Genomic DNA, 23,193 nt, shown 5'->3' on the forward strand with positions numbered 1-23,193 from the left:
CTCTTTTTAATTTAGACCATGTTGGGGTGTAATAGTTTATCATATTTGCTGTCTCTGGGCTCTTTTTTTTGTGTTTGTGTGTAAATATATTTTCACTTCCTCTTATAACTTGGATGAACTGACTTTTTAAAAAATGACACAGGTTAAAGTAAGTGCTGCAGGATAAACATAGCATACTAAGTCATGTTTCCTGAAAATAGAAATGTTGACAGCCCCGTAACATTTGCAGCTTTATTACAACAATTTTTTCTATATTCTGTGTAGAGCTGCCAGTTTTGGTTGGACATGTTCCTGGAGGTTTCATCACATGACAATTTTTATTTAAAGATTAATCTTTAATTCCTGGAAACTCCAGGACAATCCTGAAGGATTGGCAACCCTGATTCTGTGGTTGCAGTAGTTGTCCACATACATACATTTGTACTAGGTAACAAAGATGACCTGATCTACACTAGAAAAGTGTACTGGTTTAACTAAATTGATATAAAAATTGATCAAGTTAAGTGGGTGCAAGCAAGGTTAAGGTGATCAAGATAAAGTGGATTAGAGTTTGCAGCTGTGTAATTAAATTGATTTCAATGCATTTTTGTAGTATACAAGGGCTAAATATGTATTGTCAGAGGGAATATTTTATATAGAAAATATTTATGTCAAGCTTATGTCCCAGAATACAGTACTTACAGCTGTAGGAAGTTTGGATTGGGGGTGGGGGGATGTTGGAGGAGAAATAGACATGTTAAAGTATTAAATCATTCAGGAATAATAATTTCTAAGCCGATTCTGTGATTGCCTTCACATTTAATGAAGTTTTTAGACTGTGAAAAGAATCACAGCAAATTAAGACACAGTAGTACAGAGTAGAAAAAGCAGGCATATAATAACCTAAGCATAACATATAGGTCTTGCATGGAAAAATTGTCTCTTCAATGCTACTTTAATATTCTAATGTGGATTGTCTTGAAAAGAAAAAAAACAAAACCCTAAGGTTTTACTTTTAAAGATATAAATAGCACATTTTCAAATGATAAACTTTTTACCTAATTGTATTTTTAATTTTTTAAAGGCAAAAATGTAATAACTGTATTTATTTAATTTGCAGAGCACCAGAGATTATACTGGGGTTGCCGTTTTGTGAAGCCATAGACATGTGGTCGCTGGGGTGTGTGATTGCAGAGCTGTTCCTTGGGTGGCCACTGTATCCAGGAGCACTGGAATATGACCAGGTAGTAGAATAGCTTCATGAATGACTTTGTATTTTAAAAGAATGCATCATTTCTTTATTCTAGGCTAAATTCATATGGTGTGATTTTTCTCATGTGCAAGATAACCTGTACCACATTGTTTAATGGAATTAGATTACATGAAAGAGTCCACTTAAATAATTTACTTTTGATTTGTATTAAAATTTTCTAAAGGAAAATACTAAATGTTCAAAGTATTGAGGTACTGTGGTAGGCATTATCAGCTTCTGTAAATTGGTGTAGCCCCATTGACCTTAATGGAGTTATACCCATTTAAAGCAGCTGATAATTTGACCATATTTGTACTCTGCAACATTCTAGATAAATATTGTTGATATGGAGACAAATAGGTATATATCCCTCATAAAATACTGTAAGTTTTTCTCATTTTTGTAACCCACAATCTGTTAATTGGAATTAAATGCAAGTCTTCATACAGATCCTTTCTTCAAAGATACATGCTGAAATCTCTGTTCCACTGTGGGGTCTGTGTTCCTACTGCAAAACTCTAAACTTCTGGGTTATGCCCTGTTTTTGAGCGCCATCTCTGCAGTAGAGACACAGCACATGCTATTACCTCCAGATTTCCTTCTGACTGTTAAAGGACTTATGGCTCCTGTGTTTGAATGCCTCAGCTGTACTGCAGTTTTCTGTCTCAAATCTGAGGGGTTTTTGTACCTTTCCTGGTACTTCATTTTGTAGTTTTTTGGGGGTCGGGATTCATGGCTTCTTAGTTCCCTATTCCCTTGGACTTCAGTCAGAACTTGCCTTTCCCTCCTTAGCCACATGTCTCTATACACACACGTGCCGCCCTTTGTCAGGCTCCATCTCCATTTCCTGAAAACCTGGCTTCACTCCATATGCCCACTAAAAAAAGTCAACATCACTGCTAAAATAACAGCTCTGACTAAGGCCTGGTCTACACTAGGCGTTTATGTCGAAGTTAGCGCCGTTACATCGAATTAACCCTGCACCCGTCCACACCGCAAAGGTATTTAGTTCGACATAGAGGTCTCTTTAATTCGACTTCTGTACTCCTCCCCGACGAGGGGAGTAGCGCTAAATTCGACATGGCCATGTCGAATTAGGCTAGGTGTGGATGGAAATCGACGCTAATAGCTCCAGGAGCTATCCCACAGTGCACCACTCTGTTGACGCTCTGGACAGCAGTAAGAGCTCGGATGTTCTGAACTGCCACACAGGAAAAGCCCCGGGAAAATTTGAATTTGAATTCCTTTTCCTGTCTGGCCAGTTTGAATCTCATTTCCTGTCTGGACATCGTGGCGAGCTCAGCAGCACTGGCAACGATGCAGAGCTCTCCAGCACTGATGGCAGTGCAATCTCAGAATAGAAAGAGGGCCCCAGCATGGACTGATCGGGAAGTCTTGGATCTCATCGCTGTGTGGGGCGATGAGTCCGTGCTTTCCGAGCTGCGATCCAAAAGACGGAATGCAAAGATCTATGAGAAGATCTCTAAAGACATGGCAGAGAGAGGATACAGCCGGGATGTAACGCAGTGCCGCGTGAAAATCAAGGAGCTGAGGCAAGGCTACCAGAAGACCAAAGAGGCAAACGGACGCTCCGGATCCCATCCCCAGACATCCCGTTTCTACGAGGCACTGCATTCCATCCTCGGTGCGGCCGCCACCACTACCCCACCACTGACTGTGGACTCTGAGGATGGGATAGTGTCCACGGCCGGATCCTCGGACATGTTAGCGGACGGGGAAGATGAGGAAGGAGATGAGGAGGACGAGGCAGTCGACAGCGCTCACAACGCTGATTTCCCCGACAGCCAGGATCTCTTCATCACCCTTACAGAGATCCCCTACCAACCCTCCCCAGCCGTTACCCCGGACACAGAATCTGGTGAAGGATCATCCAGTAAGTGTTGTAAACATCTAAACATTTATTTGTAACAGAACATGAATATTAACAATTTAAAAAATGGGTTTCTCATGATTAGTTTGATTAACTTTACGGTTCAGTCATGGGCAGTGCAACTATTGAAAAAAAATCTAGCAATGTCCGGTTTTGCATGATTGTCCTGCCCAAGCCGCTCTACTGTTTAGTCCCTGCTACTGCAGCTACAGTAAGATGCGGTCTATATGTCCGGGGATGGAGCAGAAATCCTCCTGGGACATCTCAAGGAAGCTCTCCTGCAGGTAATTTGAAATCCGCTGCATTAGGTTCTTGGGGAGAGCGGCCTTATTGGGTCCTCCGTAGTAGGACACGTTGCCGCGCCACGAGACTAGCAAGTACTCCGGAATCATTGCTTGGCACAGCATGGCAGCATACGGCCCTGGTCTTTGGAGGCTTTCCCGGAGCATTCTCTGTCTGTCGCTCTCAGAGATCCTCATGAGGGTGATGTCGCTCATGATGACCTGCTTTGAATGAGGTAGGGGAATGTTAGTGTTGGGACTGCTTTACCGTTCCTTTACAGAACTGTAACCGCTGGTTTGCAGCCACGCGGTGGAGGCGGGAGAGGGGCAGCCGAAAGGGATCGTTCCCGGGGACAGCCGCGAGGGTGTGGGACAGGAGCAGACTTCCTGCTTGCCGGATTGCTGGCAGCAGGGACCGACATTGATTTCAATGTGAAATGAGGCCATTGCTAATATTAAAGTTTTAAGCTGCCACGAATCTACGGCTTACCATGTCTGCGTGCAAGAGCAATTCCGTTGTCCTGACACGGTTCTCAAATGTGCTCTGCAAAACCCCAGACACTGAATGCGAAGGCCGAGAATTCGACCTTGTGCTGAGTGCGCATGTGATAGGTGCTGTGCATGGTCCTGTTCACAGAGAAAGACTATGTTCTTTGTTCACAACTACATTTATCTTTCTGAGGAATTCACTCCCTTTTTCCCATTCCCACAGCCCCATCTGCGACTGTCTCACAACCTAGCCTGTCATCACACTCCCAGAGGCTAGGGAGGATTAGGCATAAGAAGAAGAGGACACGGGAGGACATGTTCTCAGAGCTTATAGCCTGCTCCAGAGCCCAGGCAGCACAGCAGACCCAGTGGCGGGAGAACTTGACCCGAATGCACCAAGCCAACATGGATCGGGAGGAGAGGTGGCGTCAGGAAGACCAGCAGGCGACTCAAACCCTGCTTGGACTACTGAGGGAGCAAACGGACACGCTCCGGCGCCTTGTGGATGTTCTGCAGGAACGGAGGCAGGAGGACAGAGCCCCGCTGCAGTCCATCTCTAACCGCCCTCCCCCGCCACCAAGTCCTATACTCCCCTCACCCAAAGTGCACAGAAGGAGAGGCGGCAGAGTCCCTGCTAACTCTCACTCCACCCCTGCAGAGAGCTCGAGCAGCAGAAGGCTCTCATTCCCCAAAGTTTGACAAGTTCTTTCCTTCCCGCCTGACACAAGCCCCCGTCCAAGTTTCACTTCCCAGTTCCATGTGTAGTTGATAATAAAAAATATGTTTCTGTTAACTACTGTTTCCATCATGTTCTTTTGGAGGAGGGGGGGAAAGGGGGTTGGTAATTGGACAGGACAGTCACCTTTGGCAGGGTACATAGTCGGGGGCAGGCACAGCAGCAGGGCACATACATAGTGCAGTGATGCAGTGACTACTTACCCTGGTTAGTCTGGGAGGTTGTTTTCATGTTATGTGGTGGGGGGTGGGTTGCTCTGTGACTTTGTGGCAGGGGAGGCCAGTTAGAGATCTTAAGCGGCGGTCCTTAGGCAGGATCACAGAGCCACACAGCAGGGGATCTGTAACCGTCCTCCCCCTGCCACAAAGTCACATAGACCCCCCATACACACAGTCCCTATCAGGAGGGGTGACAGGCTCCGTTGAAACAACCATCCCACCGCAGCGGAGCCTGTCAGTCCTTGAGTTTAGAAGCTGCATTCGCGCGACTACACTACACCCGCTCCGCACCACAGTCTGCGTCCCAGTTTTAAAAAATTCCCGCGAAAACAGTATTAAAGAAAACGGTGTGCTTTAACAAAGTAGAACTATTTTTATTTTGAAACGTGTGTTGGAAGTGGGGTGAAGGGGGTATGTAACTGGATAGGATAGTCAACATGAACTGGGTAAAGAAACGGGGGCAGGTTCGGCTTCTCTGTACACAAACTTTAAAGTCACAGGTTACCCTGCTCACTCAGGAACTTTGCTTTCAAAGCCTCCCGGATGCACAGCGCTTCCCGCTGGTCTCTTCTAATCGCCCGGCTGTCTGGCTGTGAGTAATCAGCAGCCAGGCTATTTTCCTCAACCTCCCACCCCGCCATAAAGGTCTCCCCCTTGCTCTCACAGAGATTGTGGAGCACACAGCAAGCTGCTATAACAATGGGGATATTGGTTTCGCTGAGATCACAGCGAGTCAGCAAGCTTCTCCATCTCCCCTTGAGACGTCCAAAAGCACACTCCACCACCATTCTGCACCTGCTCAGCCGGTAGTTGAAGAGTTCTTTTTCAGTGTCCAGGGCACCTGTATAGGGCTTCATGAGCCAGGGCATTAGCGGGTAGGCTGGGTCCCCGAGGATGACTATAGGCATCTCCACATCCCCAACAGTTATTTTGTGGTCCGGGAAGTAAATACCTTGCTGCAGCCGTCTAAACAGACCAGAGTTCCTGAAAACACGAGCGTCATGAACCTTGCCCGGCCATCCGACATTGATGTTGGTAAAACGTCCCCTGTGGTCCACCAGTGCTTGCAGCACCATGGAAAAGTAGCCCTTTCTGTTAATGTACTGGCTGGCCTGGTGGTCCGGTGCCAGGATAGGGATGTGAGTTCCATCTATGGCCCCACCGCAGTTTGGGAATCCCATCGCTGCGAAGCCATCTATGATCGCCTCCAAGTTTCCCAGGGTCACTACCTTTGGCAGCAGTACATCAACGATTGCCTTGGCTACTTGCATCACAACAACCCCCACGGTAGATTTGCCCACCCCAAACTGGTTCGCGACTGACCGGTAGCTGTCTGGCGTTGCAAGCTTCCAGAGGGCTATGGCCACTCGCTTCTGGACAGTCAGGGCTGCTCGCATCCGGGTGTCATTGCGCTTCAGGGCAGGGGACAGCAACTCACAAAGTTCAAGGAAAGTTCCCTTCCGCAAGCGGAAGTTTCGCAGCCACTGTGATTCATCCCAGACCTGCAGCACTATGCGGTCCCACCACTCAGTGCTTGTTTCCCGTGCCCAGAATCGCCGTTTCACAGCATCAACATGACCCATTGCCACCGTGATGTCCTCGGCGCTGGGTCCCCTGCTTTCTGAGAGGTCTGTGCTACTCTCAGACTTCAGGCCATCACCGCGTTGACGTAGCCTCCTCGCCTGACTTTTCTGCATCTGCCTCAGGGCAACCTGTATGATAAGCTGCGAGGCGTTGAGAGCGGCCACAACTGCAGCGATGGTTGCAGCGGGCTCCATGCTCACAGTGCTGTGGCGTCCGCGCTGTCAATGACTGGAAAAGTGCGCGAAATGATTTCCCGCCGGCGCTTTCAGGGAGGGAGGGAGGGCGGGAGTGATGGACGGATGACGACAGTTACCCAAAAGCACCCTGGCCCCTTTTTTTTTTACCCAGAAGGCATTTGCGGCTCCACCCAGAATTCCAATGGGCGGCGGGGACTCCGGGAACTGTGGGATAGCTGCCCTCAGTGCACCGCTTCCAATGTCGACGCTTTCCCCGTTAGTGTGGACTCACAAAGTCGAATTACTGTCCTTAGTTTGGACACACACGTTCGACTTTGCAATATCGATTCCAAAAATTCGATTTAAGTAAAATCGAACTACTCTCGTAGTGTAGACAAGGCCTAAGGTTCTAGCCTCTCTTGTCTGGTGAACAAAGCCACAGACCGTTCGAGTGGGGACTCCTTTCCTCACACCTACACCCGAGGCAACTATAATTGCTCTTAAACTGGGGAACTCATATTGACCATTATACTGCAGCGCTCTTAGAGGGGACACACAGGTTTACTTCTCACTTTCCCTACCACTAACTGCAGAGATAAATATCTACAAAACAACATCCAGTTATTGATTTAAGCTTCAAGGTGTTGCTACTTGTTGCTTTTTGCTACTAGTACAAGAAATAATCATTGTAATAATACTTGTGTCATAAAATGAAATGCATGCTTGAAGACCTGCTAAACAGACACAAACAAACAAACGCTGGGTTATATAACCTTACTACACACGTCTTAGTAAAGTGAGGCACTTGCCCAAGGGTCAGATGCCTCAAGGCAGGGAAATGTTAGAAAATCATGTAATTAATTGTTAGTCGAATATATATATTAAAATAATGTTAGAGAAACAAATATTCACATATAGTATGATTAAAAAATAAAGGAATTTTTGCTTTTTGAATTTCTCTTTGCTGATGCAGCTGTTCAGAACTTAGCTTAAAAGGCTTCAGGGTTGTGTAAACCAGGAAACCTGGTTTGTGTCTCTTATCTGTAAAATCCTCTATCTATGCAAATATCAGAATGAAGAAAGTGTTATGAGAGAATTGTTAGCTCCAGGTACACCCACCCCTCTCCCTTCACCAAGACAGCTAACAAATAAAAACCCAAGGCCACAAAAACAGACTAGTAAGATAAAAGCAACTGGATGGAACCAGAGGGATTGACAGCAGAGAATAGACGATAGAAATAGACAGATAAAAGGAAGTTTTAGCAGGATAAGCAAAAATATTAGTTTAGTTTAGTCGTAATGTATGCATGAGACTGTTTTAATTAGAAGTTTAGAATAGATAGGTACACAATTGAGGTAACCCGGTAAAGTTATGGTAAAAGATAGGTGATTGACAAAAAAAAGAGTGGAGGAGACATGGGAAGAATAGTCGAACATAGAAACTAGGGATTTAAAGAGAGTCATCCTGTCCCTGAGGATAGTAATTTGATCTCTTATCTTTCTTGCCTTATCTGTTTTTGCATGTATAAGAAATTCATATGGGATAATAGCTTCATCTTAAAATGTACAAAATAGAGGCTAAAAGAAACTGTTTAAGGCTAAATTGAAGTCGATCTTATTTTTCACCCAATATTTAGCTGACCAGAGGTACTATTTAGGGCATTCTAGAACTGAATAGTGAAAATCCCCTAAAGAGCTCTTCTAGATACTACTGTCATTGTTTTATATTTACCCACTCCCCCAAACCATTTGTAAATATTTCTTGCAAAATAAAATCGGCCCAAAATAACTAGAAATGTTACAAAGGTAACAGGGAGGATTTAAATACCAATATGGCAATCTCACTTTCACAGAATATTGCTAGTGGAAACACATTCCAGAACTTCACTGTTACCGACATCAGATCATTACATGGTCTCAAGGATGTCTGCCAAAATTATTGCTGTTTGTTAATATAGTTTGCAAATTTAAAAAAATGAAAAAATATAATGGTCTTTTGGGATTTTTTGGCAGCTCATCTATTTCTATAATACAGACTCCAATTAACCTGAAATTCTTAATCTTATATTTTACAGTTTTTATTCTGGAGAACTTCACCTGTGTCCCTGTAGAGTTAACAGTGGGTTACAAGGCTGCTTGAGTGGGGAATGAATCAGTCAGTTGCCCTCTTTGTATGCACTGTCTTAAAGTTAATGAGAAATGTACAAAATGTGGAGAAGTACCTGATTGTGGTTTAAAAATCATATTTTCTCCTTTATAATTTGCCACACAGAAAATTCAGGTTCATCTAACATTAAAGATCTGATTTAAACTTACAACAGAAAGAAAATGTAAAGAGAAGGCTGTAAAGTAGTCACATATTGAACATCATATGATGTTCTTAGATCCCTACAATACTCATGCACAGCAATGTGAGTTAAGGTAAAAATATCAGTCTTAGCTTTGGTTACTCTATCATGTTTTTAAGGATTTAAGTCAAATCCTTGACACTTTTAAATATTTCTGATGATCCAACATTTTAAATTTGCAGTACCTAAAAGAAACAAATGGTTGTGAAATGATATGATTATAGTGTGATTGTGTGGCTCGTTAATAATATTCACTCTTTTGAAAAGAAATATATATATAAAAACACCCATCATACCTTCTACACTAATGGTAATTTATGGATAATTACAGTAAAACATCTTGGTATATAGTTAGTTATAGACCTGATACAATGTCCACTGAAGTCAACAGAGATACTCCCATTGTTCTAAATGGATGTTGGCTCATGCCCTATATAGTGAAGGATTCCAAAGTACTTGACAAACAATATCCTGAAATTTTACTCACTGCTGAAAATGCAGCCTTCTTTGGAGTGAAACACATATTCACTATGACAGGTTTCAATGTAGCAGCTGTATTAGTGTTAGTGTTAGTCTGTATCTGCAAAAAGAACAGGAGTACTTGTGGCACCTTAGAGGCTAACAAATTTATTTGAGCATAAGCTTTCGTGGGCTACAGCCCACTTCATCGGGTGCATAGAATGGAACATATATACATATTCACTATGTAACAGAGCACAACAACTTATAAAGGAAATGAAAAACTTCCAAAGAATACTGTATCTAACTGAAAACACAGGGACAATTTTAAATGGGTAGAATGTGAGTAGCCAAATGAAATTTGGCTGGACTGTAGGGTGTTAACACCTGTATCAAAAGGGGTCTAACATTTTTATATAGCACATTTGCAAAATGGCAATCATCAGAATGTTTGGAGAAAATGGAACAAAAAATTAACTCTTCTTACCACTGTGGATATATATGGTCTTGTCATTAAACAACATGGAAATTCTTTTAATACCTGTTGAAAGAACTGTGGCATACACCTAACCCATCTCACTGTAAAATGTTACTTGTGCTGGGACCGCATACATCACTTGGTTTCAAATACGATTTTTGAATTATTAGAAGAATAGTGCCTTGTATGTTAATTATAAAGGGGAAAATTGAGTATTCATGTCATTCTGTCCTCTTCTGAATGGAACAAACATTTTTTCTGAGCTTATCTGTAAGGCCTCAGTACAGGTCTTAATAAGGATTTGAATGAGGGGAGGGTGGTGACTTTGTGAAACTGCTCCCGGAGAGCATTCCACACATATGGAGTCATGATTATTGCATAGTTTGCAGTAGTTTTGAACCAGTAAGTAATGTAAATAAAAGACTCATTGCTGACCAAAATTATGTCCTTGTTTAACTATACCAGTTTAGATGCTTGGATATTTAGGGTTTTCTCCTGCTAATAGATGGAGAGACCAATACAAAACTTTTTAAAGTGCTGTTTCTCTCCTATATAAGAGTTGTTTGCCCACTCTCAGTCCTCTTTGCGTTTTTTAGTGTGGGAAATGACGAAGTGCAAGTTTCTATCTTTGTAGATCATTTGAAAACAAGAAGTTAAGTTCCTTCTACTTTTTCCTCCCCCAGATTCGTTACATTTCACAGACTCAAGGTTTGCCAGGAGAGCAGTTGTTGAACATGGGAACGAAAACTGCAAGATTTTTCTGTAGAGAAACAGATGCACCATATTCTGGTTGGAGGTTAAAGGTAAGAAGTATAAAATAATTGAAAAAAATAGTATAATGCATACACATACACAAGCCAAATTAAGGTTTCTTATTTACAGCATGGAGATCTTCACAAATTTGCAAAACTGAGATAGAATTCTGTCTTTTATCTAAATAATCGTAGGCCAGCTATACAAACTACTCTACTCTACAAACCTATATTGGTATAACTCCATTGCTCAGGGGTGTGAAAAATCCACCCTTAGGCGATGTAGTTATACTGGCCTAATCCCCCTCATAGGCAGGGTTATGTCAACGGGAGATCTTCTCCCGTCAACATAGCTACTGTCTCTTGGCGTAGCTAATCCTCCTCCCCAATGGGAGAAGCTCTCCCTTCAGCGTAGTAGCATCTTTACTAAAGCACTGTAGCAGTTCAGCTGCACTGTAGCGCTGTATGTGAGACAACCCCCCAGACATACGTGGTTTAATTTCTTTGCTGTATAAAGAATTAAGTAGCTCCTGTGTTATCTCTGGGGAGAGACCCACAAAGGTTTAGGCAGTATTGAGAAAAGAGCCAAGTACAGATAACAAATGGAGTTACATCTTGATGAATGGTCATGAAATTCTGAAGCAATAGAAGCAAAATAAAATATCATTCCATAGTAAGTTGTTTGGTGTATTTTGCTTAGTATGTTTAAAATGCAAAGTGAGGATTGCTAACTGGGTGTACTGTTGGTGCCACTGTCCACAAATGAATGCCTTTTGGGCCCAGATTATGTTAGAGCTTTCTAAGTGCTTCAGTGTGGTTATTCCTGGTCTCCAACTTTGATATTTCTGTTGGATCTCACTTTAACTTCCATCTGATCTCTTTCAGTATGAATGGATGTGAATGTAGGCTTTTATTGGCTAGAGAATGTATCTTTGTATGTTGGATACAAGACAAGTCACCCTTCTGTCTCTGGAAATTAAGATTGTTAAATCTCCCATACCAGACTAAACACTCTACTCCAGGAGTCGGTAACCTTTCAGAAGTGGTGTGCCGAGTCTTCATTTATTCACTCTAATTTAAGGTTTCACGTGCCAGTAATACATTTTGACGTTTTTAGAAGGTCTCTTTCTATAAGTCTATAATATATAACTAAACTATTGTTGTATGTAAAGTAACTAAGGCTATTAAAGTGTTTAAGAAGCTTCATTTAAAATTAAATTAAAATGCAGAGCCCCCTGGACCGGTGGCCAGGACCCAGGCAGTGTGAGTGCCACTGAAATTCAGCTTGCATGCCGCAGATTGCCTACCCCTGCTCTACTCTTTGGAGGGAGAGAAAAGGGAAATTTTGTTGATGTATGGAGATCACAGCTGAACTATTTTCCAGATAGTAAGAAAAACATTGCTGAATCTAGTCTAGATAGTATGCTGAGGAAGCGTCTCTTTAATTTACTTTTAAATAGCAGTGGTGTTTTCTTTTGGGATCGTGCAAGAGTACCTACTTCAGGATGAGGGTGGGACTTGGGTGGGGCTTTTTTTTTTATTTACTTATTTTGGTATATTATTTTGGAGAAATTATTACAGAAACTTAGTTTCATTATGATACTGTCATGGTATAGACTTGTCCTTTAAGCAAGTTTGTTTATGATGTTTTAATATTTCAGATACTTTCTCTGTCACGGTAGCTGTGAACAAATAAAATGTACTTGAAAATAAAACAAAAGAAGAGAGAAATTGAAAGGGGCATGATTCTATTTAAAGTGATACTGTCACCTAGTTTAGTTCCAAAAGTTAGTGATACATGTATTTGTAAAATAAACCAACAACAAACAAACAAAAATCTTTTATGTATGAAATCAAATACCAATAAAAAAGTTTTCATAAAGCAGGTTTTTTTAGGTGTTAGCTATTTCCTGTATTGTTTTCAAACCAGATACTATAATACAGCATTGTGATTATTCAGAAGAGCCAGGAAGTGAAATTGGCTATTTTTGTTGTCTAAACTGACTGAAATACAAAAAGTCAGCAAAAAGCATAACAGTAAAATAAATGTCAAATTAAAGTCTTTCAGTTGTCTAAACTGTAATTACTAACAGTAAATATTTTATACTAACAGTGTCCTTTTAGTTGACAGTGTGTTTGTTTGTTTTTCCTTTTAAGACACTGGAAGAGCATGAGACAGAGACAGGGATGAAGTCTAAAGAGGCCAGAAAGTATATTTTCAACAGTTTGGATGATATAGTGCATGTGAGTATTCAAGTATTTTTCCTTTGCAAATAATACAGCTGAGAGATGCACAATGATTTATTTAAAAGCTTTTATCAGTTATCTTTTGTGAATTAGAATACATTCTGGGAATATTTTCCATCCATCCATATCTGCCTAGTCTGCTCCTGTGGAAACTATCCATCTATGCCTGTCTATTTAGTTCCTTGATGCATAGATCTTGTCTTCCTTTGTTGTTGTGTGATTGTTGTGCAATTACATTTGTCCTGGTGAAAAAGATCTTAAATAGTGTGCAGTATATTCCATATTCTACTGTAACATCTACCAATCTAGGTAAAATGATTCTTAAATCTAGGTTTTTGTCTATAGTAAAAGTATCATTTGTCTTCATCCTTTCTCTAGAGACACTGACAGCTTCCCAATCCCTTTTGTTTTTAACTAAACTGCATCCTTATACTTCCACTGCTTTGTATGCCTTAATCACTAATAAAAGGAAATCTCCTCCCCCTCTTTCTTCTTTGACATCCTGAGACGATACTCAATTCCATTTCAGGACTGGTGTTACTATACACATTCGGAGTTGTCTTCTTCATGTACTAGCTCTGTTCTCAATCTTAAACAAAAAGGGGTAATACTTAGCATTTATTTAGTATTTTCTACCTTCAAGGCAAAAATAAGTAAGAGGATCTGGTGGTTTTTGTTATTTTGAATCTTTTATTCCTCTATTTTCAGAGCTTGGCAAAAACTTTTACTTAGTTCTGAGAGCTGGAGATAGATTAGACCACCTCTGTAGACTTCCAGTGGCATGGAAGCAGACAGAGAATCTCATCTGTCCCATATGTCAGGCACATGTGTTCCCTAATCTGAGTGAGCATCACTGATTAAAAATGTATCAGTTGAAAGAAAACACTTCAGGGTTGATGATTTGAGGCAGGTGGGGCACCAGTACTAATGATAATTGGGTTTCTTTTTCAAGGATTCTAATCTCCACCTCCTAAACAGACTTAAATTCCAAATCCCAAATTTGGAATGGCAGGTGGTATAAGGCTTTTAATAGATGTTAGGTGCACAGATACTGTCAGAAGAGCAGTTATTTATACAGTAAAATCTTGAAGGGTGTTTGTTGGGTCAGATTCATTAGTCCCAAGACAAACATGTTTGGACAAGCTAATAAATTCCAAATATTTCATTTGGCACTACTTTTTAAAAGCAAAATATTTTAGTCTTTTGAAGTGGAAAAATTTAATGAAAGGAACCAAAGGAAGTATTATCAATATGTATGTTTGTTTTATCTGACTTTTTTTTTAAATTATTCCATACCAGGTGAACATGGTGATGGATTTGGAAGGAAGTGACCTATTGGCAGAGAAGGCAGATAGAAGAGAATTTGTCAGTCTGTTGAAGAAAATGTTGCTGATTGATGCTGATTTAAGAATTACTCCAGTTGAGACACTGAATCATCCCTTTGTTACCATGAAGCATCTCCTAGATTTTCCACATAGCAACCAGTATGTTATATACATTAATAATAAAGCAGTGTTGAGTTAGACCTACAGTAGTGCTTTACAGTCAAATTGGTGTGTGTGTGTGTATATGTATATATATATGTTTATATTTTTTTTTTCTGTTGCTTAAAATGTATAGAATGCTGTAAGTATATATAGTGTTGAGATGCCTAGAATACAAAATTCCCCGTGCTGAGGAGCCAATAGTCTTAGGGCCTGATTCTGAAAAGAACTGAGTACCCTCCATTCTCATAGAATTGGTGTTCAGAACTTAACAGAATCAGGCCCTAATTCCCAAGCCCAATTAAAGTATTTTTACAATGCTAGAAATAGATACTTGAACAATGGTTTTCTAAATAAAATAGATACACAGAAATCTAAGAAAGGAGAGAACTTTTCATACGTCTAATCCAGCGGTTCTCAAACTGTGGGTTGGGACCCCAAAGTGGGTCGTGGGTCACCAGTGCTGTCGTTAAACTTGCTGGGGCCCAGGGCTGAAGCTAAAGCCCAAACCCCACCGTCCAGGGCTGAAGCCCTCAAGCTTTGGGACCCTCCTCAGGACAGGAGGGCTCAGGCTTTGGTCCCCCTTCTTGGGGTCTTAGAGTAATTTTTGTTGCAATGAAGTTTGAGAAACCCTGGTCTAACCATCATCTTCTTTTGGTACATACCCCAGTTATTAGCAGATACTCCACAATACTGTTAGACACTAGAAGCAGAAAATAGTTACAGTTTATCTTTCTTGATATTAAACCATAGATTCGATAGGTTTACCATTAATCGTAGGAATTTTGGGCTTTTAGAGAAGAGAAGCTCATAAGTATAATTCTAGCTGTATCTTGCCTTTCAGAATCGTAAAATCATAGGGTTAGAAGGGATCGCAAGGGTCATCTAGTCTAACCCCCTTCCAAATTGCAGGATTATGTTAATCTTGAAGTTGTGTTTTCAGAACCATTTCTCCTTCCTCCAGTGGAATTACTTTATACTTTTTGAAATGGAAATTTTTAATCAAAACAACTTAACTCTTCTCTCCTTTTAATAGAGTGAAATCTTGTTTCCATATCATGGATGTCTGCAAATACAGATCTAACTCATATGACACAAGTAATTGCAATAAAACACCACTTATGAGACCAGTTGCCTCAGGCAGTGCTGCTAATCTGACTGCAAACTTCACCAAAATTGGCACAGTGAGGAGTCAGGTAAGACCTGTTGGCTATTAACTCTATTGATTTAGTTTCTCATTTTGATTTCAAAATATGATCCAGGAATCATTGTATTTGACAGTAGCTGAAAAATCTTATGTACATTTTGTCCCCCCTTCCTAGTGTTGTTCACTTTGTTCAGTTTGAAAACGTTAGTTTTCTAAACCTGATTTTTAAAAATGTAGAGATTTTGACTTGTCATCCTAAAAGTAGTTTGCTTTATTACACTGCCCTCCAGTGGTCAAATGGTATTTTTTCATCTGAAATGTTTTGAAACTTCAATTTCAGTGGAATTATTATTAATTATTTACTCTGTGAGAGAGTGAGATAGATGATAATAAAATATACATTAATGTAATGTGGTCATCCATGCTAAATTTATTGTTTCAGGCATTAACAGCATCTGCCCATTCAGTTTTACATCATGGAATACCACTGCAGGCAGGAACTGCTCAGTTTGGTTGCAATGATGCTTTTCAACAGGCATTGATTATATGCCCCCCACCTATCCAAGGTAGGATTAACTGAAATTGTTTCATTTTCTGAATTTTGAAAAGCAGCAGCTGTTATTGGAGTAGTTAGTTGTCTGTATTTTACTATAAACTTTGTCTGAGAAATTTACAAATCTGCTATAAAAAACTCCCCAGACTGAAACTGGAAATGTTTTTAATTAAGTAAATCTATCTGGATAATAATGAAGTCCTATCATTGCATTTTTAGGTGAATTAGCCTCATATTTTAATCCACAGCCCTCTGAATGAAATTGAATGTTAAAACAGGAATTTATTAGCCCCTCCAAAATGTTTTGATAGCTTTCTGCCACTGCCTTGTTGTACTTTTGAAGTGTAATATGTAGTATAGATCAAGCTGAGATATTTTAACTCATGATGTGAGTAAGACTAGCAGAGCATGGTCTCTGTTCAGACTAGATTTGACTAAGACGGTCTCATTGCACACATATCTTATTTGAAAGATACCTGCTAAATTTTCTGACCCTTTACATTTATGCCTTCACGTTTGGTGGGATAGCAGGTGTTAAAACGTAAAATATAGTGTAGTTCATAATGTTCATTTTTGTGAAGGTAAATTTAGCAGGTATCTCTCAAATAAGATATGTGTGCAATGAGACCGTCTTTCAAAACATGCTAAATTTTGTGACCCTTTACATTTATGCCTTCACATTTGGTGGGATAGCAGATGTTAAACCATAAAATATAGTGTAGTTCATAATGTTCATTTTTGTGAAGGTAAATATTGTTACATATACTCAGCTTTGGTTATGTGACTCTAAGCATACATGATTTAGAGTTCTCTCAAAGCTTTCAGAAGTTACAGAAACCACTATTAAGGCAGCCCAAAGGAAGGTCTGTATACCATATCCTAACATCCAATTGTCAGTTTTTTCTCCTTACAGCAGTTTAGGAGCTCATTCACTCATTTTACCTGTGGGATTCCAGGGCAGATGTTGTCTTCTTAAAACTAGAGATCCTAGCACCAGGCCAAAAGGTATTGCTATGAACTGGAACTGCTATGCTTCTAGCACAAATCTGAAATACTTTCTTGTTTTTAGATATGTCTGCATAGATATAAATAATAATATAATACTGTGCTCTGTAATGTCAGAGAACAAGATTTGATTTCTGTCCCCAATTTAGCATGAACAGTGTACTGGCATCCTTTGGTGGGGTAGAGTGTTGTTTATGTGGGGGAATCTCCAATGTGCATAGAGCTCTTATGCCTCCCCCATGGCCCTTGGTGCATAAGATGTGTCGGGTGGAGAAGAGGAGTATCTTGAGCATGCTACTCTCTGGCTCATGGTCTCTTGCGGATTGTAGCTAGCTTGAACAATTTGAACAATCTCTATCTCTAACCTAAGCTGGATAATAGGATCAGAGAGCTAAAACTGGTGGTTGGTTCTCCTCTTTTAGGCTATAATTTGGTAACTGTAGAGGAGAAGGGGGCCATCCTTTGCTAGGTGCTTCCCTAGACTCTGGGAGAGCAAGTTGAGCACCTATCCTGCTGTCTTAGGGGCTCCCACAGCTTGGTAGGGAACCCATCTAGCTCTTCCTTGTAGCAATATGGCCGATTCAAACATTTCAGATTAAAAATGATAATTCACAGAAAATATCTTTAATTCATAATTAAATACAAATCTTAACAGAGTTGCCCTCAGGGCAACTTTGAATCTTGAGAGTCAAACATTGGACACCATTGTACTTAGTAGCCGCCCAAACGAGCGAGATCAAAATATTCAGTGCAGAATGCTTTACTTTTTGGGTAAATAGTCTGAAAAATACAAAAATGATAGGAACAGTCACTCTAAGCCTGATCTGAGCCAGTGACTTAGATGTAAGGATCTGTGTCCAGTTCCCCCTCAGAATGAATTTTTCTTTTACTATGAGAACCTTAAATTCAGGTCTAGAGCACGTAACTGATTCCTTGATTTCTTCTGTATTAGCTTTATGATGGTTCTAAATTTCAGCTTTAGGTAGGAATTTTACCAAAATTCTGATATTCAGCTTTAGCCAAATATTCCAACAATGTTTTAAAAGCCGAATTAGGACTGTAGTCCACAGGAGTCTGAGATTCCAAGTCCCAAATGATTCATGTATCTGCATGATATTTTGGCATGTTCAATCCCAGTCTCTTATGGGCTGCTGGAAAAAACAGGTCTTTCAGGCCAGAAAATCCTGCGGCCCTTGCAGGGCTGGCGAAGGAGACTGGCTATCTCAGAAGATTCCTTAGGCTCTCCAGGAATCTATCTTTGGGAGCGTGGAGTAGCAATGAAATTGGGGTAGTGGACCTTGAGGAAACTTCATGCTCTCAAAGGCTTATCTCTGTAAGTGTGAGCAATGGATAGGGGTTTTAAAAAAGTGTGGTAGGATGGGTCCTGGAAGGAAAGCAATAGGAGGAATGCTGGGCGGGGAGGGCAAGAGAGATACAGAAGAAGAGGACAAAAATAACAAAAAGAAAGGGGGAGGGGAAATCAAACCGGACATAAAAAGGAAAATGGATTTTTATAGAGAAAAAATAGAAGTGGGAGATGAAGAGAGACAATCAGTTTCAAGTTTAGTAATTTATTCTTATCTTTACCTAAAACACCATTTACAGTTATCACATGAACACTAAAATTAAGCATTTGATATGCACCTAAGGGCAGCACCATCAATAACATTTATTCCACCTTACCTTTGGAGATATTGGTTAAATTGCATTGTTCTTCAGGAAGGAGATAAGTTGGCAGAACCTTTCCGTATAATAATTTCGTAACATCTGTTTGAGATGGATTTTTTTTGAATTCCTTAAAAGAAATCTTCAGATAATGCCTAATACCCCGTTATTGGAAATGTTTGGTAGCCTATGAAGTGCCAATGTTAGCATACAAGTACTTCCTCTGAGGCAGACTAGAAAATAACTGGAATACCACAGGGATGTGTACCTTTGTACATGTATATAAGAACACAGATTAGGCTTTATTCCCTAAATAAGCACATACACATCATGTAAACAGAGGTTTTATTGTTTGAAGGACTTGTATTAGACAGTATCTGGAATCTGATAGTAGATATTTATGTGAAGAGACTCTAGTTTTTGCTGTTTGTATTTTTTAAAATCAACCCATCCGCTATAAACTGTGTTGACAAGAACTGTCTTTCTTATCTCAAGTCACTGTCAACTATGGAGAAGAGAAGGTGGTTTAGGTGACACTTGGGTGTTGGATTTCAGTTTGGTTGTATTCTTTCATCTTTGTCTTTTCTCTGAAGAGGTTACCCATTGCTGCAATGCACCTATATTGATAGGGCACGTGCTCTTGTTGAAAAATGGCCAGGCTTTGAAAGGGAAAATGAAATCATTATGAAAGCTGCAGGTGTTAAGGTGTTCTTTGTAAATTATCCTAAGTCCTGCTTAATTCTTTCTCACCAGCTGGAAGTCATTGAGACCCTGATAGACAGAGGCTGAGGAAAAGCCTTTCTGCTTAAATTCAAAGCCCAAGAAAACTTGCCCTTTTTTAAGATAAAGATAGAGCCAGCAGGTATTACCAACAATGTTGTTCATGGCTGTTGCCTCTATCCTGGGTTGCAGAAATTTCTGAAAGCTTTGAGTACACCAGTCCAAAATGATATAGACTATTTGAGCCAAACATATAACTTTATGCACAGATTATTTCCTTCTGAGTATACTAATTATAGGTAAGTAATTTATTATCCGCTAATGGTACATGTTTTTTTTTAAAAAATTCATGTTACTATTTTAGTAATACCCAATACATTGGATATTGAAAAGGAGACAGTACAGGAAAAATAGTTGTCTTTGGATTCCATTGCCTGCTCTCAGTTGTGTGCTGAACTGCTGAATTAGAGTCCTGATTTAGGCATAGCTTGAATGGGCGGGAACAAACATATTGGTTTCAAGACCCACATGACAAGCTGAGTTTCTGGTGGGGAGGTGATGGGAGAGAAATGTTAACAATATTTGGTGCTGTTCATCATTCCCCATTTGACTGCTGTGTAGAATATCCTAAGTGCTGAGTCTTGCTGCTCTTGGCAGTTAAGGGGCTGCTGCTCTATTTGGCTGGGTGGAAGAAATTACTCAAAGTTTTTTAAAATCCAAGCCTTTCATCAAACAGTTAAAACTTAGTATAGCAACGTGGCATGCTCAAAGATTTTCGGTGGATTGAAATAAAAGATTAAAAAAATAAACTCTTAATGAATAAATGAATTTATAATCTTAGGCAGTAGTTTCCTGTCATCTAGGGTTACCATCCGTCCTTATTTCCCCGGACATGTCCGGCTTTTGCATCTCTAAATAGCCGTCCGGGAGGAATTGGTAACAAGGTTAAAATGTCCGGGAGGCTTTTCTCCCTCGCCTCCCTCCCTCCCTTCCATGCAGAGTGTGGCTGCTGATTGGGCGGCTAGGCCGATTGACCCACTACCATTGGCCTCCAGCAGCCAGAGCCCTCCCCTGCTCCCCCCTCCCTCCCTCTCTCTGTAGTCCTGTGTAACACACAAACCGACCCACCGGGCACACGTGGAGCCAGAATGGTAAGAGGAGTCCAGGGGGGGCAGTCAGGGAGCGGGAGTGTTGGATGGGTCCCCAGCCTCCACCTGCCATCCCCCCTCTGCGCATCCCCCCCTCTGTGGGTCCCCCCTCCCTGTCTGCCTCTCCCTTGTCTGCGTGTACTGCCAGAGCCAGCAGCAACTGCTGTCTGCTGACCCCGGGTCCTAGTGCCCCCATCCACTAATGGGAAGACAGGCTGGACAGGCTGCCCTTACCCTGCCCTTCCACCCTAGCCCTGAGCCTCTCCAACACCCCAAACCCCCCAGCCCTCATCCCCCCACACACCCTAATCCTCTGCTCCATCCCTGAGCCCCCTCCTGCATCATGAACCCCTCATCCCCAGACCCACAGCCCTCACCCCTGCATCCCCTCCTATCCCCAAACTCCCTCCCAATCCCCCTCCCCCCTTCCCACACACCCCCTCCTGCCCTCAAACTTCCTCCCAAAGCCTGCACCCCCTCCCTTTGCACCGCCTCTCACCCCCAAACTCCATCCCAGAGCCTGCACCCCTCACCCCCTCTTGCACACCCACCCCCTGCCCCAGCCCGGAGCCTGCACCCAGCACTCAAACTCTATCCCAGAACCTGCACCTCTCCTGCACCCTAATCCCCAGCCCAGGACCTGCACCCCAGACCTCCTCCCCCCACCCAACCCCCCTCCCAGAGCCTTAAGCAGGTGGGGTGGGGGGTTCTGGGCACCACCAGAATTTCTACAACCCTGCCACCCATGCGAGTGGATAAGGGTCAGGGCAGTCAGGGGACAGGTAGGGTCCTGGGGGGGGCAGTTAGGGTAGGGGGTTCTCAGCACGGGGCAGTCAGGGGACAAGAAGCAGGGGGGGTTGGGATTCTGAGGGGAGCAGTCGGGGTGGGAAGTGGGAGGGAGTGGATGGGGTGGGGCGGGGCTAGGGCGGGGCCCCCCCCCCCCCCAGTGTCCTCTTTTTTGTTTGTGGAAATATGGTAACCCTACTGTCATCCATATGTGTATGGCTTAGTAAATGACTATAGTGTGAGTCATGTAAAAGGCAAGACCAGAAGTCAAAATTAGTATATTCTCATTGACAGTAGAACCTGCAGTGAAAGAAAACTGTTCTATTAGAAAACGCTGTTGAAAAAAATAAAAAACTACTACCCCCCTCCCTATTTATATTGTTAGGCCATCTGAAAATTATTGACTGGAGTAAACATTGCACTATTTTTTATCTGTGACCATCTGAGTCAGGTAAAGCCCAGTAGGGATGACAAGCCATTAAGACATTAATAGAACATTAGAGAGGGTGTCTTTCCTGGACTGCTCTTGCTGTAATATTTCAGGTGTGCATCAGCTCACAGTGCCAGGACACACACAAGAGAAGCAGGTTGTGGGTTGACTGTTATGGGCTCCCCTGGAAAGATTTTGTGGACTGTAGGGAGAATCAAATATTGCCCACAGAAGATCCTAAAACCAGACAGAAGCATGGGCGGCATGTATAAGAGGCTTGAGGAGGCTAACACTCCCCAAAATAAAAAAGGCTGGCCATGCAGGGCGCAAATACTGGATGTGGCTCACCTTCACTTTTTTCCTGCCTTAAGGGAAAGTGATGAGGGGAGTGGGAAGTGGAGAGAGCGGTGGGCAGGATCTTGGGGGAAGAGGCAGCGTGAGGGCAGGGCCTTGGGGGAAGGGGTGGGGTGGGGCCTCAGGGTGGAGGGGTAGGGCAGGGGGCGGGGCCACAGTCTGCATGTCGGTGGCCCCCCACTTGTAGGGTGCTTCCAGCAATCCTGGAGTAGCCTTCCCAAACTAAACACATATGCCACCTATGGACAGAAGGGGTCACATGTATGTGGTTTCCTTACAGGCATAACTAGAGGAATTGATAAGGACACCTTGTGGAAAGAAAAGATGTCAGTGGGTAGGAAGTGATTGAGTTCCATGGGACTCCTTAGGTACAGGGAAGTTAGCCATTGATCTCCCCCTCCCCTCTCGATGTTGTTTTTGCTTGGCTGCTCTGCAACTGAGGAAATTTGTAATAGACAGTAAAACTCTCAGCATTGTAGAAAGCTTTTGGCATGAGTCATTCTGCTGAGGATAAAATATAATTGGTTCTTTCTATAGTTTGTGTTCTCATAGTGATTACACAAATTACGGTAACACACACTTGAACAGATAGGTACTGAAACAAAATCTCCTCTAAGATAAATCACATTGATTAATCCAGTTTGAAAAGTCTAAATCAGTGGTATGACTAAATTATAAGCATAGCAAGAAAAATGAGTAGTTTGATTAAAAATCTCATCAGTTTTTTCATTTTGCTCAAGTTATATCATAATATTTTGTTTAAAGCTTGTATAATTCATTTGTTTTTTCCTTTTCCCATTAGGAATTCCTACAAACCACAGTAAGCCTACTGGTTACTCATTAAGGGTAGATAATACAGTTCCATTGGTGACACAGGCCCCTACCTTACAGCCACTACAGATACAAGCAGGAGTCCTGTCTCAGGTTGGTTCATTTAGAATTGTGTATTTTTAAAATGGCTATTACAAATTTTATATTACTAGGCACTTAAGAAAACTTATATTTGTAAAG

General features: G+C 41.7%; 1 protein-coding gene across 8 annotated transcripts in view; it reads left to right on the top strand.

Moving 5' to 3' along the window:
* The window catches only part of HIPK3 (homeodomain interacting protein kinase 3), a 147,289-nt gene that overhangs the window by 99,562 nt on the left and 24,534 nt on the right, over positions 1-23,193 (top strand). For 7 of the 8 annotated variants that reach the window (XM_034769938.1, XM_034769939.1, XM_034769940.1 and 4 more), the window contains 8 exons: positions 1,100-1,223; positions 10,575-10,694; positions 12,801-12,887; positions 14,190-14,374; positions 15,411-15,570; positions 15,964-16,087; positions 16,972-17,079; positions 22,985-23,106. In XM_034769938.1, the coding sequence (XP_034625829.1) occupies positions 1,100-1,223; positions 10,575-10,694; positions 12,801-12,887; positions 14,190-14,374; positions 15,411-15,570; positions 15,964-16,087; positions 16,972-17,079; positions 22,985-23,106 (1,030 nt within the window). The remainder of the gene's footprint in view (positions 1-1,099; positions 1,224-10,574; positions 10,695-12,800; positions 12,888-14,189; positions 14,375-15,410; positions 15,571-15,963; positions 16,088-16,971; positions 17,080-22,984; positions 23,107-23,193) is intronic. The other variant, XM_034769941.1, reaches the window with a different exon arrangement.

This window comes from Trachemys scripta, chromosome 4, assembly GCF_013100865.1.
Source record: "Trachemys scripta elegans isolate TJP31775 chromosome 4, CAS_Tse_1.0, whole genome shotgun sequence".
In the NCBI taxonomy this organism is placed as follows: domain Eukaryota; kingdom Metazoa; phylum Chordata; order Testudines; family Emydidae; genus Trachemys; species Trachemys scripta.